This window comes from Lytechinus variegatus, chromosome 1 (genome assembly GCF_018143015.1).
Source record: "Lytechinus variegatus isolate NC3 chromosome 1, Lvar_3.0, whole genome shotgun sequence".
Taxonomy (NCBI): Eukaryota; Metazoa; Echinodermata; class Echinoidea; order Temnopleuroida; family Toxopneustidae; genus Lytechinus; species Lytechinus variegatus.
In genome coordinates, this window is record NC_054740.1 from 48,177,438 (window position 1) to 48,193,116 (window position 15,679).

At 35.2% G+C, this 15,679-nt stretch overlaps 1 protein-coding gene across 1 annotated transcript in view; it reads left to right on the forward strand.

The window, feature by feature from the left end:
• The first annotated feature begins 8,769 nt into the window (after nucleotides 1–8,769).
• LOC121415438 (DNA-directed RNA polymerase III subunit RPC10) overlaps nucleotides 8,770–15,679 on the forward strand; it is a 29,772-nt gene continuing 22,862 nt past the window's right edge. The window contains exon 1 of the mRNA XM_041608644.1: nucleotides 8,770–8,941. Coding sequence (XP_041464578.1) covers nucleotides 8,834–8,941 — 108 coding nt within the window. The 5' untranslated portion in view covers nucleotides 8,770–8,833. The remainder of the gene's footprint in view (nucleotides 8,942–15,679) is intronic.

A 15,679-nucleotide genomic window follows, 5' to 3' on the forward strand; every position in this document is an offset into this window, starting at 1 on the left:
GGAACCAATTGGAAACCAATTGAAACCAATTGCCAACTGGTTCCAGTTGCCCAATTGGTTTTAACTGGAACCAGTTGGCAACTGGTTTTCAATTGGAACCAGTTGTTCCAATTTCCCTATTGAAACCAGTTGGCCAACTGGTTTCAATTGGTTTTGCTCTAATTGGTTTTAACTGGATTTTGGTCCTGGGAAAATTAAAATGTTTTATAAAGGATGTCCTTTTTGTCCCAACACTTCGTGTTTAGAGTCCGATTTGCGCGAGGTGTAGAAGGTGGGGTCGTACTAAACCAAATAAGGTACAAAAGCCGACGACCGAAGGACCCGTAACAATAAAACATTCCTGTACTTGTTTAGGGGTTCATTTCAGGGATTATTTGCCAATAGTATCGTTTTGTTTCCAATACTTGTTAAGGGTAGGGTTTCACACGCCAATACTTGTTAAGGGGTGCATTTTCAGAATATGGAAATTACGTGTTTAGGGTGCTTTTCGAGACCCCATGGTCGCGCATGGTATCCACTCGTGAATGGAAGTGCCCCCCCCGGGGAAAATATGCACCCTTTTTCTTAAAAGTTGATGGAGAGGGGGAAAAATTAATCGTATCAAGTCGGGGTATTCAGTAATGAGTACAGGAGAAACTATATTTCACGGATTTTCATGATTCATCCCATTCGATTAACTCATTTATTCGTGTTTTGGGGCTAATCTTTCCCTTACGCATTGCTTTTTGGCAGAAGTTATATGGAAAATGCACAATTTTTTCACACAAACTTTGAGACACTCTGTATTTATTCCCCCATTGCTCGAGAATGAACGGGCAGTTAACAACGGGGTTAAGGATTTATTGAAGAATGGAATGTATATTTCACGAAATGAAAGCCATTTCCCCATTGGATGTTATCTTCAATACGTGTTTTTTAGATGAATTTAGTTGTCGAATAGGCTCTCCTGGCATTTGAGGTCTCTATCGGTGACGTCACTCAGGATCGTCATGCCTTAACCATCGGCCGGGCAGGGGTCGCAATGGTAGTATGATTTATGCATAATGCACTCGATATATACAATAATCTGGTCCTCCCGTTCAAATTAATGTGAAACTCACATAATTTTCATCAGAGCATTCAACATCCCAGGACCAAAATCCAGTTGAAACCAATTAGAGCAAAACCAATTGAAACCAGTTGGCCAACTGGTTTCAATAGGGAAATTGGAACAACTGGTTCCAATTGAAAACCAGTTGCCAACTGGTTCCAGTTAAAACCAATTGGGCAACTGGAACCAGTTGGCAATTGGTTTCAATTGGTTTTCAATTGGTTCCAGTTGTTCCAATTTCCATATTAAAACCAGTTGAATCCAATTGGAGGCAACTGGTTTCAATTGGTTCCAGTTGAAACCAATTGGAGGCAACTGGTTTTCAACTGGAACCAGTTGAAACCAATTGGTTTCCAACTGGATCCAATTGGAACTTCCAGTTGGAATGAACTTAATTAGTTACAAATTAATTAGCATTTGCACTAATTATTGCTCATGCCAACACAGAAGCAGTTTTATTTGTCTATTAATACCAAAGTAAAGGGCATTGATAAAATACAGACTTTCATATGTATATATTCATATTGGAGTTATTCAAATATATGTATTTTCATTTGATGTAATTTGGTAACAGTTAGTGGTGTACTAATTATCTTTAAATCTGTTTTAATTTTAATCTATAACATTTATGAACATGGTTTTCACTCCTAAGTATTGGAAACACTTATCTGAAAAAAGTGTGGAACTTCAAATTGAAAAAAATAAATAGATACATTGTAAATTATGATGAATCTCATAAAACATCAATCTGTGCACACTGGCAGAAAATATGCAAATTAACTGGTTTCAATTGGATCCAGTTGGGTAACTGGAAAATTTCCAATTGGAAACCAATTGGAAATCATTTCCAGTTACCCAACTGGATCCAGTTAGGATTGCCAGTTACCCATGCAACTGGTTCCGGTTTTATTTCCAGTTACAACTGGTTCCAATTAGAATTCAGTTACCCATCTTTCCAGTTAGAAGTCATCTCCAGTTACCCAATTGGTTCCATTTAGGATTTCCAGTTACCCAACTGGTTCCAGTTAGAAATCATTTCCAGTTGGAAGTCATTTCCAGTTACCCAACTGTTGCAGTTAGGATTTCCAGTTGCCCAAATGGTTCCAGTTAGGATTTCCAGTTACCCAACTGGTTCCAGTTAGAAATCATTTCCAGTTGGAAGTCATCATTCCAATTACCCAACTGGTTCCAGTTAGGATTTCCAGTTGCCCAACTGGTTCCAGTTAGGATTTCCAGTTACCCAATTGGTTCCAGTTAGAAATCATTTCCAGTTGGAAGTCATATCCATTTACCCAACTGGTTCCAGTTAGGATTTCCAGTTGCCCAACTGGTTCCAGTTAGGATTTCGAGTTGCCCAACTGGTTTCAATTGGTTTCAACTGGAAATTGTTAAATTCCAGTTAAAACCAATTGAAACCAATTGAAACCAGTTGGAAATCCATCTGGTTTCAATTGGATTTTGGTCCTGGGATGAGTACTAGCTGTAGTACACATTTCTTTGTTATACGTGAATTAAAGTCCCTCCAGTGAGTTTGATCACCCCTGTTGTGAAAATGTATCACCCCTAAGTTGTAACACAGTCAGCTGTTTGCACTCAGGGTCACTCCGTGACATGTGTGTGCGTTCAAGAGTTGTACACGATTTTCTGTCTCATTTAGGCAGAAATAATGGTAGACTGCGCTGCCAGCACGATGCGAAGACAGCGGAGCGTATTAGCGACTGTGTATGGCACGCATATAAGGAATCAATTAAATATATATTTCACTTAAAAAATATATCTTTCTCCTACACTAAACCATTTCACTTAAAGAAATTTATATTTCACTTTTAAAAATATATTCCACTTTATCAAAAAAATATATTTCACTTTAAAAAATATGTTTCACTTTTCAAAAAAAATATATTTCACTTTTCAAAAAAAAAAGATATTTCACTTTTCAAAGAAATATATTTCACTCTTCTAAAAGATATATTTCACTTTTCAAAAAGAAAATATTTCACTTTTCTAAAAAAAATATATTTCACTTTTCCCCAAAAAATATATTTCACTTTCCAAAAAAATATATTTCACTTTTCAAAGAAATATATTTCACTCTTCAAAGAAATATATTTCACTCTTCTAAAAGATATATTTCACTTTCCAAAAAAATGTATTTCACTTTTCAAAAAAAATATATTTCACTTTTGAAAAAAAAAATGTTTCACTTTAAAAAAAAATCATTTCACTTGATACATTTCAATTTTGAGAGAAAACAAATCCTTTCACTTTTGTTGGATAACACATGCGGCTGCCGTATTAGACCGTAACTATCCTCACGGAAATGTCCATTCCTCTCGCTACGAAAAACATTTCACTCGTGTTGCAAATTCATTTCACTCAATTGCAAAAAAATACGTTCCTCTTTTTTCTCGGCCTGTAGGCGGCGCGCACCATTGTTGGCGGGATGAGGAGAAGATACATGATATATCTATCTATCTCTCTCTCTCTCTCTCTGCCTAACATATATCCATCTGTTTAAATATGTCTATCCTTCTATCTATCTATCTAATATCTATTTATTTCGTTTAATATGTCTGTATATCTGTGTATTTATCATTCAATCTTTATATCTATCTATCTATTTATCTATCTTATGTCTATCTGTTCAGAATACATATGTCTACTTTTTATCTTTAAATCTAATAACTATTGATCTGTCTAAATAGTTATGTCTGTTTATTTGTTTGTTTATCTATTTAATATCTATCTATCAAATTTGTTTAATATGTCTATTCTATCTGTCTATCTATCAATAAATATATCGATCTATTTTCTCTCTCTCTCTCTCTATCTATCTTTCTATCTATCTATCTATCTGTCTGTCTATCTGTGTATGTACCTATGTATCTACCTGTCTCTGAATCTATGTGTATATCAAATGTGATATCATTATCACCGCTGGGAATCATCGTATTTTTTCAGCAATCATCAGTATCAGCCTCCTCATCGTATTTTTTTATCGTCAATGTCTATCTGTCCGATACCTATCTATCTGTTTATATCTATCTACCTATCCATCTGTCTGTCTATCTGTCTATCTATCTATCTATTAATCAGGGGCCGCGGAACGGTTTTCAAAGCGGGGGGGGGGGGCTGACCATGCAAAAAATCACAATCATACGGCCTGTTTACGGTTTTGGAAAAAAGTAAAGGGGGCTGCCCCCCAGCTTCCGCGGCCCCTGTTAATATATATCTATCTATCTTCTATTATCTATCCACCTATCATTTATCTCTCCATCTATCTATCTATCTATCTTTCTTATATGTATCTGTTTGAATATGTATGTCTGTTTGTCTATTTATCTTTCATACTTATATCCACTCATTTGTTTAAATAATTATGTATGTTTATCTCTGTATCTACGACAGACCAATTAATTCGTCCGCACGACGAATTAAAATCTAATTTCACTTGTTACATTTTAAATCTGAGATCAAACAAATCCTTTCACTTTTGTTGGATAACACATACGGCTGCAGTATTAGACCGTAAGTAAATTTCGCTCTTCACGTAAATATCCCCATTCCTCTCGCTACGAAAAACATTTCACTCATGTTGCAAATTCATTTCACTCAATTGCAAAAAATACGTTCCTCTTTTTTCTCGGCCTGTAGGCGGCGCACACCATTGTTTGTGGGACGAGGACAATACACCACGAGGTGGGCCAATAAACACAAATCGTAAAGTTTGAATTTATCGCTGATTACACACAGCTGCCAGGGCAATCAGCTGTTGCATTCGGCCCTACGATCAATCTTTAACCTTAGCACGGTCTGGCTATACGTTTTGTAGGCATGAATGCTTTTTACATACACTATCTACGGAGCTGAATGGTCAAGGTAGAAGTGTTGAAATTTCCCTTTTCTCCATTCTGTCTGTCTTTTACTTCATTACGATGGTCATAATGATTGATGAAATGAAGCTTACAAAAAGCTACATTTTACTGGTCAACTCACTTGTACCTGCACTGCAAAACCAAATTCTCCGCATTTTTTCCGAGACGTGATGAGGGGGGGGGGGGGGGTCACCATCTTTAGAACAGACATAAAAAGTGAGTATTCGGGACTGAAGATGGATGATGACGTCATCGCTCAGCTCGATCGAAAAGGTTGGTGTTAGCCATAGAGATACTTATATAACGCGCAATTAGTATACATCTCTGTGGTGTTAGCCGAGAATGTCCATGATGACATTACCCAACTTCAGTCCCGTATACTCACTTTTTATGTCTGTTCTAAGGATGGTGATCCCCCATTCATGTCTCATACAAAATGGAGAGAATTTGGTTTTGCAGTGCAGGTACAAGCGAGTTGACCGGTGAAATGTAGCTTTTTGTAAGCTTCATTTCATCAATCATTATGACCATCGTATGTCAATGAAAAGACAGACGGAAGGGAGAAAAGGGAAATTTCAACACTTCTACCTTGACCATTCAGCTCCGTAGATAGTGTATGTATGAAGTATTCATGCCTCATGCCTACAAAACGTATAGCCAGACCGTGCTAAGGTTAAAGATTGATCGTAGGGCCGAATGCAACAGCTGATTGCCCTGGCTATTGTGCATAATCAGCGATAAATTCAAACTTTACAATTTGTGTTTATGGGCCCACCTCGTGGTGCATTGTCCTCGTCCCACCAACAATGGTGTGCGCCGCCTACAGGCCGAGAAAAAAGAGGAACGTATTTTTTGCAATTGAGTGAAATGAATTTGCAACATGAGTGAAATGTTTTTCGTAGCGAGAGGAATGGATATTTACGTGAAGAACGAAATTTACTCACGGTCTATACGGCAGCCGTATGTGTTTTCCAACAAAAGTGAAAGGATTTGTTTTATCTCAGATTTAAAATGTAACAAGTGAAATTAGATTTTAATTCGTCGTACGGACGAATTAGGTGGTCTGTCGTAGATGCAGAGATAAACAAACATAATTATTTAAACAAATGAGTGGATATAAGTATGAAAGATAAATAGACAAACAGACATACATATTCAAACAGATACATATAAGAAAGATAGATAAATAGATAGATTGATGGAGAGATAAATGATAGGTGGATAGATAATAGAAGATAGATAGATATATATTAACAGGGGCCGCGGAAGCTGGGGGGCAGCCCCCTTTACTTTTTTCCAAAACCGTAAAAATGACCGTATGATTGTGATTTTTTGCATGGTCAGCCCCCCTCCCCGCTTTGAAAACCGTTCCGCGGCCCCTGATTAATAGATAGATAGACAGATGGATAGATATAAACAGATAGATAGGTATCGGACAGATAGACATTGACGATAAAAAGATACGATGAGGAGGCTGATACTGATAATGATTGATGAAAAAAATACGATGATTCCCAGCGGTAATAATGATATCATATTTGATATACACATAGATTCAGAGACAGGTAGATACATAGGTACATACACAGATAGACAGACAGATAGATAAATAGATAGATAGATAGATAGAAAGATAGATAGATAGATAGAGAGAGAGAGAGAAAATAGATCGATATATTTATTGATAGGTAGATAGATAGAATAACATATTAAACAAATTTGATAGATAGATATTAAATAGTTAAACAAACAAATAAACAGACATAACTATTTAGACAGATCAATAGTTATTAGATTGAAAGATAAAAAGTAGACATACGGATAGACATATGTATTCTGAACAGATAGACATAAGATAGATAGGTAGATAAATAGATAGATAGATATAAAGATTGAATGATAAATACACAGATATACAGACATATTAAACGAAATAAATAGATATTAGATAGATAGATAGATAGATAGAAGGATAGACATATTTAAACAGATAGATATATATTAGGCAGAGAGAGAGAGAGAGATAGATAGATAGATAGATATATCATGTACCTTCTCCTCGTCCCGCCAACAATGGTGCGCGCCGCCTACAGGCCGAGAAAAAAGAGGAACGTATTTTTTTGCAATTGAGTGAAATGAATTTGCAACACGATTGAAATGTTTTTCGTAGCGAGAGGAATGGATATTTCCGTGAGGATAGTTACGGTCTAATACGGCAGCCGCATGTGTTATCCAACAAAAGTGAAAGGATTTGTTTTCTCTCAAAATTAAAATGTATCAAGTGAAATGATTTTTTTTTGGAAAAGTGAAACATTTTTTTTTCAAAAGTGAAATATATTTCTTTGAAGAGTGAAATATATTTCTTTGGAAAGTGAAATATATTTTTTTGGAAAGTGAAATATATTTTTGGGAAAAGTTAATATATTTTTTTTAGAAAAGTGAAATATTTTCTTTTTGAAAAGTGAAATATTTTCTTTTTGAAAAGTGAAATATATCTTTTAGAAGAGTGAAATATATTTCTTTGAAAAGTGAAATATCTTTTTTTTTGAAAAGTGAAATATATTTTTTTTGAAAAATGAAACATATTTTTTGGGGAAAAGTGAAATACTTTTTTTTTAAAGTGAAACATATTTTTTAAAGTGAAATATATTTTTTTGATAAAGTGGAATATATTTTTGAAAGTGAAATATAAATTTCTTTAAGTGAAATGGTTTAGTGGAAGAGAAAGATATATTTTTTAAGTGAAATATATATTTAATTGATTCCCTATATGCGTGCCATAACTGTGCGTTAAACGTCCCATTTCTATGCCTTATAAAAGGAGCGTTTTTTGTACACAACAAATTGATATAAAAAGATATGGTTGAAAAAATGGGGGGATTAAAATGGCACATTTTTGCGGCTTTTCACGGCGGCGCGCACCGCGCGGTGTGTTTGAAGAGGTTGACGCTTAAGTGTATGGGTAAAATCCATGTAAATCCATATATGATGGAACAAGTGAAACTAGATTTTAATTCGTCGTGCGGACGAATTAGGTGGTCTGTCGTAGATAAATAGACAAACAGACATAATTATTTAAACAATTAAATGAGTGGATATAGTATATAAGATAAATAGACAGACAGATAGACATACATGTTGAAACAGATCATATAAAAAAGATAGATTGATTGATAAATAAACAGATATACAGACATATTAAAAGAAATAAAAAAGATAGAGAGATAGACGTCGATTTGTAGATAGAAAGACATATTTAAACAGATATTAGACAGATAGATAGATAGAAAAATAAATATTTTTAGAGATAGATAAATAGACAGACAGATAGATGGATAATTAGAACGATAGACATATTTAAACAGATAGATGTATATAAGGCAGGGACATAGATAGATAGATAGATAAAGATAAATAGGCAGATAGATAGAAAGACAGATATACAGACATTTAAACGGCCAGATAAAGCATTAGATAGATAGATTGATAAATAAACAGATATAAAGACATATTAAAAGAAATGAATAGATATTAGATAGATAGTAAGATAAAGAGACATACATATTCAAATAGCTAATTATATTGGACAGATAGATAAAAAAATAAATTTTTTTTTGAAAAGTGAAATATATATTTTTTTTAAAGAGAAACATATTTCTGGGAAAAGTGAAATATATTTTTTAGAAAAGAGAAATATATTTTTATGAAAAGTGAAATATAATTCTTTATTTGAGTGAAATGGTTTTAGTGGAAGAGAAACGTATTTTTTTTCAAGTGAAATATACATTTAATTTTTCTCTGTGGGCGTGCCATACTCGTGAACCGAGCTGAGAGAAGGCGAGAGTTAATTCGGGAGTAATTCTTCGAAATGTTGTTCTGCCCAACCTGCGCGAATGTCTTGGTTGTTGAAGAGGGACCAAAGTGTCTTAGGTTCGCTTGCAACACATGTCCATATGTTCACAACGTTATCCGAAAAGTAAGTGTGAGTACTTGAGAATCATCTAACAAGTATAATATTGGCAGTGTATACAGCCACACGCGTGTGTCTTTACCATCCAGCCACACGCGTGTGGTTATATCCAGAACACCTATCTGTGGATACCGCCACACGCCGCCAGTAATAACAGTAAAACACGTACCGCGGTATAGGTCTGACCGTCTATATCACGATCAAAATAACCTCATTTCTTCATTAAATTCTTACATTCTAAACCCCTTTGATTTCTTTAAATCGTTTCAATTTCATTCTCACCGTCTTCTTTCCTTGCTTTTCTTGTCTTGTTACAAAAGGCCGCCTGTTAAATAGCAAATTTCCACACTTTTTCTACTTGTGTCGATTCTCTACTGAATCTAGGCTATGTGCGCGTACGTACGAAACCCAAACTGTGTATGTCTACTATACTGCGCTGCGCTAACGCTGTATGGGTCTGCCACCGCGAAGGAAGCCAGAATCGACACAAGTAGAAAAAGAGAATTTGCTGTTAAACAGACGACCGTTTGTAACAAGACAAGAAAAGCAAGGAGAGAAGACGGTGAGAATGAAATTGAAACGATCTAAGGATATCAAAGGGGTTTAGAATGTAAGAATTTAATGAAGAAATGAGGTTATTTTGATCGTGATATAGACGGTCAGACATACGTGTTTCACTGTTATTACTGGCGGCGTGTGGCGGTATCCACAGATATGTGTTCTGGATATAACCACACGCGTGTGGCTGGATGGTAAAGACACACGCGTGTGGCTGTATACACTGCCTTAATGCCTATAATATTCTTAGTCTTACGGCAATATGTTAACGGGATATTGGGAACCACCGTTCACTTCACACAGCAGCGCTTTATTCAGTCACACGCACGGTTCCCTATTTCTACCTCCATTCACTGGGTGATTTCAAGTACGGTGTTGGCCTCAGCAGTGTTGGTGTTGGTGTTGAAATTCTGATTGCTTCCCCTAGCTCCAAAACTTATTCAGAGTTTGTAAAACTGATCCAGATCACATTCTTGACATCTCAACAACTAGTGAGTGACTTTTCGGGACCGTCATCATGTTATGTTTGAACTTTGGTGTTATAATTGGGCCCGTTTCGGGTACACGTGTACACGCACGGTCAAGTCAGTGCACGTGTACTAAATTCCATCACCGTGTACACGATACATGTAGCATCTGCATAAACAAGCTCACAGCCTCACATTAAATCTTAGTTCTCAGACACTGCACATGTTTTAATTACTAATATGTCAACATATTTCAATTAATCCAGAGTGAGTTCACTTCCAAAATCGCCAATTTAATCCACATTCTTTCTGGAGACTCACGTTTTTGTACCACGAAATCGGCACGAAATGGGTCTGCTCCGGTCTCAAAAGCTCGAAAGTGTTGCTCAATCACACTCAGAGTCAATTTGAGAATCACAAATTGCGATAGCGATCATCGCTACAACTTACCTGTTATACGCGAGAGCTCGCACACAAGCCTACAAACAAACGCTCTTCAAATTGGCAACATAATAATGAAAATTAATCGATAACTTCAGTTACACTTATTCTGCAGCGATCTGTGCATGCATGTACGGTACAGTATACAAAATGCGCATCCACCGAGCGTCGGCGATAGCTAGGGCCCTGCACTGATTTTCTTTTGCATTCTTTATTGATTTAATGCGCTGCTAAGCCGAGTAAACTTTTAATTTGCACCAATTTTTGTGGATTGATACTTCAAACTTCTCAGGCAAGCTTTAAAACCGTGACTTAGGCTATATAGACCCCTTTTTATGACATATTGATGCGGGTCCGTGTCGACATGAAAACAGAACTCGCTCTCACAGTGTTTACAACGTGTACACGACCGAAAAACACGCTGTGTACACGTGCATCAAAAATGGACTTTCAAAACGGGCCTAGTTATAATCGTATAAATATTGACCTAACACCAACATTTTGAAATTTGAAATCACCCACTTTGTACACAAGTGCGCATACAGGCAATCCTGTATTTTAGGGGTCTAAATTATTTTAGGTTGCTAACTTCAGGCAACAGCTCCAAGACCGTTGTTAAAGGTAAATGCTAGTTTTGGTAACGATATCAAAATGAGTTCGTACAGAATCCAATGAAATGACCACCAAAGTGTCTGTTTGTATAAATAAAACACATGTGCCAAAGGATTCTGGAAGAAATTGTGTAATTGCTGAGAAATCAGCAAATAAGTACAGGATTCGGGCAGGGCGTCGGGCCCGACGCTCTAAAAGCAAAGCCAATAATTATACATTGTCCCACGTGTGCTTATCTGTGTTGTGGATCTTCGGTGTGAACATTTTTCAGCGTAGATTTCAAGATTTCACAAAGCTCAGTTAATGTAATTGTACCAGATCTAGATCCTCGATGATATACTGACAAGCCTTGTTTTACCACTTGTTCACTGCTACCACCCTGCCTGTGGGGAATCTACAGGTAGGACTATGGTATGCCAATGCTGTATTAAAAAGTCATTAAAATATCACTTTTGTGACCAAAATTACAAATTTCTGTACAGTTGCATTTTATTTTTCATTAGTAACTTGGGAATAATTTTTGTATTCACCAGAGTGCTCAAAAACTTGAATTTTGGGCATATTTTTGTGTACGCCCTCTATTGGTGGAAAGTAATATGGCAAGAAAATTTTCATTTTTCAATCTCTATTTTTAATTAAGAAAAAAATAAATAAAAAATTAAATTTACATAAGAGCCAAGTTATATAATGAATAGCTGTAGTGAAAACTGACAGTGTAAGAAAATCAAGCATTTGTCCCATAGAAAAGGAGAGAATAAGCCATACATTGCCACCCTTATTTTGCCACACATGAGATGTAACTGAGAACAAGGTTATATCATAACCTTGTTCATTGAATGAGTGCCTGTGTTAAGAAACTGGGACTCCACTCACGCGCATTTGGGCCGCCCTAGCTTAGAACTAAGCTTTCTTTCCGTAAAAAATTATTCTTATGATTCAATAAATGTTAGTATAAATTACTGTTAAATCGGTACTCACCGGTTCTTTTCTTGAATTTTCTGCCAATTTCCCACGCTTCTGGCTATAATTCTGCGTTAAATTTTGTCACCATAGACAGCTGTTCATGCTGATATCATCAGATATTGGGAATTATCATGTCATCTGGATGAAACAAGTTCAAGGTCAAAAGGTCATTATGACGTCATTTAGACGCCATTTTGTAATCAACAATATTTACATCACATTAACTTCAGGTCAAGGGTCAACTGTCCATGTCATCAAAGGTCATGTAAAGGTCACGACGTGCGCGTCAAATTTTTAAATGCTCAAAATCACTTTTTGACCAAAGTAGATTACGAATCAGGTCATTTTAAGCATTTCCAAAATTTGCGCGCGCGCATGGTTACGTTCTTGTGCGTAACAGCACTATACAACATAGAATTGCAATTTTTTTCATATCAATGCACCGATAATAAAATTCTGAACAATTTGATACCTTGATCAACCTTCTACGACAAGTTATAACGGAATTAGCCTCCATCAAAGTTTACAGCATGCGCGCGCGCGCACTAACCATAGACAATATGTGCATATATATGTGCCTATAAAAAATTAATTATAGCTCTTTAGGAAGTCTGTTGACCCCCAATTTTCTTTTCATATTCGAATAGATTATGGATGGGAGATATGATTTCTACATGTCACATTTGACCTGAAATTTTATCATGACGTCATCAAACTGTCGTCGGAACTCAAAATCCTGTGACGTCATCATAATTATGCAAATTTGACTCTAACTCCATAAATATTTTATTTTAGCCTTTAACATTGCATTTGAATGCAATTCGTTTCATATCAAATACATTCAGTGAATTAACACTTTGGTTTTTCTTAAACAGATTATTTTCTGCTAAATATCATTAAAGGACATATCAATCTGAGGATATTACAACGTTATTATACTGGTTCACAATATCTCATGGTATATATATTCTTCTACTAACATGAAATATTCTGTAATTCCAGTTGTTTTTTGCGAATGGGTCCTTTATATTTTTCACATAAAAAGTACTCACTCATAACCTTAGCATATTGACTTATATGAATATCCTTGAGGTTTTTTAATTCTTGGTCATTCACATATATTTGAAATGAAGAAGAAAAAAATATTTCATGCTGAGTTTGTGGTTTTTATTTGCATTTCAAATATATACCATAATGAGTGCTACTTTTCACACTGATGTTTTTGCCCTCATGGGTTTTCTTTTCCTTAAAAGCATTCGAGGATCAGATTTGACTATTATATTTAAGACCATGAAACTGCATTTAATCAATCAATTCATTTTATATCACTAAAAATCAACCTCAAGGAGAAACTCGGCTTTCCTTTCAGTCTTCAATTTTCTGTTATATGACATTCAAAGAAGTTTTTTAACTGGAGATGCACGACAGCTTGATATTTCATTTTTTGTCAGCCTTGCTCGGCCAATTTTCACTGTTGAATCCAAAACTAAGCCAAGATAGAAGTATCATTATTTATAACATAGTGATGGTTTCGATTTACAATGACTGGGTTTCCTTGGAAATTGTATGTAATTTGCTTGGAATTATTGCTCTATGGTTTTCACAGTATTTTTCTGCATTTCATACTCCTTTACCATTTTGCCCACATGCATTCTCAGGTTAAATTGAAGGTACTGTCGCCATAGTATGCAAAAGTAGTTATCTCATTTTGTTGACCTGAATATTTCCAACGATTGTTATGCAATTCTTTTAATTACCTCATCGTAATGACTTATCTCTTTATACTTTGGTGGTTGCAAATAGCCAATGATTATAGAAGCAAATCGTTTATGTTTGCTTGGTTACTTTTTGTGATATTCGAATATCACCTTACTTTAATTAATTCTGTAATTGACTCGTTTTACATTCTTGTACATCATTTGCCACCCTATAATTTGCTCAGCCAGTGCGTTTTATCAATAGTAAGCAATGCATCCTTTTCTACTTTTATACATAACAGGAATCCTCGCTCTATTTTCTACAGTTATCTCGTAATTCCTTATGGATGAACATAATATTGATTTAAATGATAATGGCCACTTCCAGCGTTACTTAAACCTGGAAATGCCAGAACTCCAATTTGATTTCCATCCTGAAGATCGTTCTATGCACTCCATATGTACCAAATACTTCTCTGAGTACGATACTGTTGTAAATTCCCGCAATTCAAAAAATAAACTCTTTCTCCTCCATCATAATATAAGAAGCATTAATAAAAAGATCGACCAATTGCAGACATTCATTGAGCAACTTTGTTATGGATATTACGTTATCGGATTTTCTGAAACGTGGTTGAATGACCAACAACGATCCTTCGTAACCATTGACGGCTTTACTTTTTATACAAACAATGGAGAACACAAAAGAGGAGGCGGGGTTGGGTTTTATGTATCAAATAACTTGAAAGTCAATGAACTTACCGAGCTTTATGTGATGTCTGAGGTTATTGAATGCATATTTATCCAAATAGAATTACCTGATAAAAAACAAATAGTTGTTGGAGAAATATACAGACCCCCTAAAGGTAGTGTCCATGATTTTTTACATCGTGCTCAAAGTCTTTTGTCAATGCATGTTTTGAATAATAAAAAGGTTTTTATAATGGGAGATTTTAATTTGAACTTGTTAGATCGTAATACCCCCTGTAATCAAGAATTTATAGATATGATGTTATCCAACTTTTTCATTCCATTAGTAACAAAACCCACACGGATTACAGATACGTCGTCAACCTTAATTGATAATATTTTTGTTAACGATTTTTCCCATATATCATCTGGCATCTTGGTATCGGATATATCTGACCATTTCCCAATATTTGTTGAAATTGTACTTGATAGAGTCTCTAAAGATAACAATATTAAACATACATTTCGTGACTTATCGGATGACAATATTATTAGATTTCGGGAGAGACTGGCATTGGTTGACTGGAGCGAAATATACAATATTCACGACGTTAATGTTTGTTTTGACAAGTTTATGGACATATTTATGTCGATTTATCAAGAAACTATACCACTAAGAAAATTTTCCCGATCTAATTATAAAAAAATACCCAGACTTCCGTGGGTTTCCAAATCGCTCCTGAAGTCAATAAATCGTAAAAACAATTTATATTGTAAATACAAAAAGAATCCTGAAAATAGTCATTTAAAACGAAAATATATTCGTTATCGGAACGTTCTTACATCCCTGTTACGTTTAGCTAAAAAACAGTATTTTGCTAATTAATTTGATAAGTATAAAAATGATGCATCGAGTACATGGAAGGTGATAAATAATGTTTTACAAAGAAATCGAAGGAGTTCACTAAAGAAATTATAAGGTCGCATTTCATAAGTTGGGTATGCAAAAAGGGTGGCGTATGAACAATTTTCCTCACGGTGCCATGGATAAATTGTTGCTACATCACAGCATCTTGACCAAATTTATTGAGTAATATCTCATTTTGAAGCTAGAACTATAGGCTAAATATATTACTATGAATTAGATCAATACAATATCAGGAACAAAAACTATAGCACATTAAGTTTGAAGTAACAGGGGTGGTGGAGCCGGTGGATGCGGAGCCGGTGGATGCGGTAAATGATTAAATATTAATTAAACCTAATTAACAACTTACTATAATATGTAATATGACTATTATCCTCATATTTCTGGG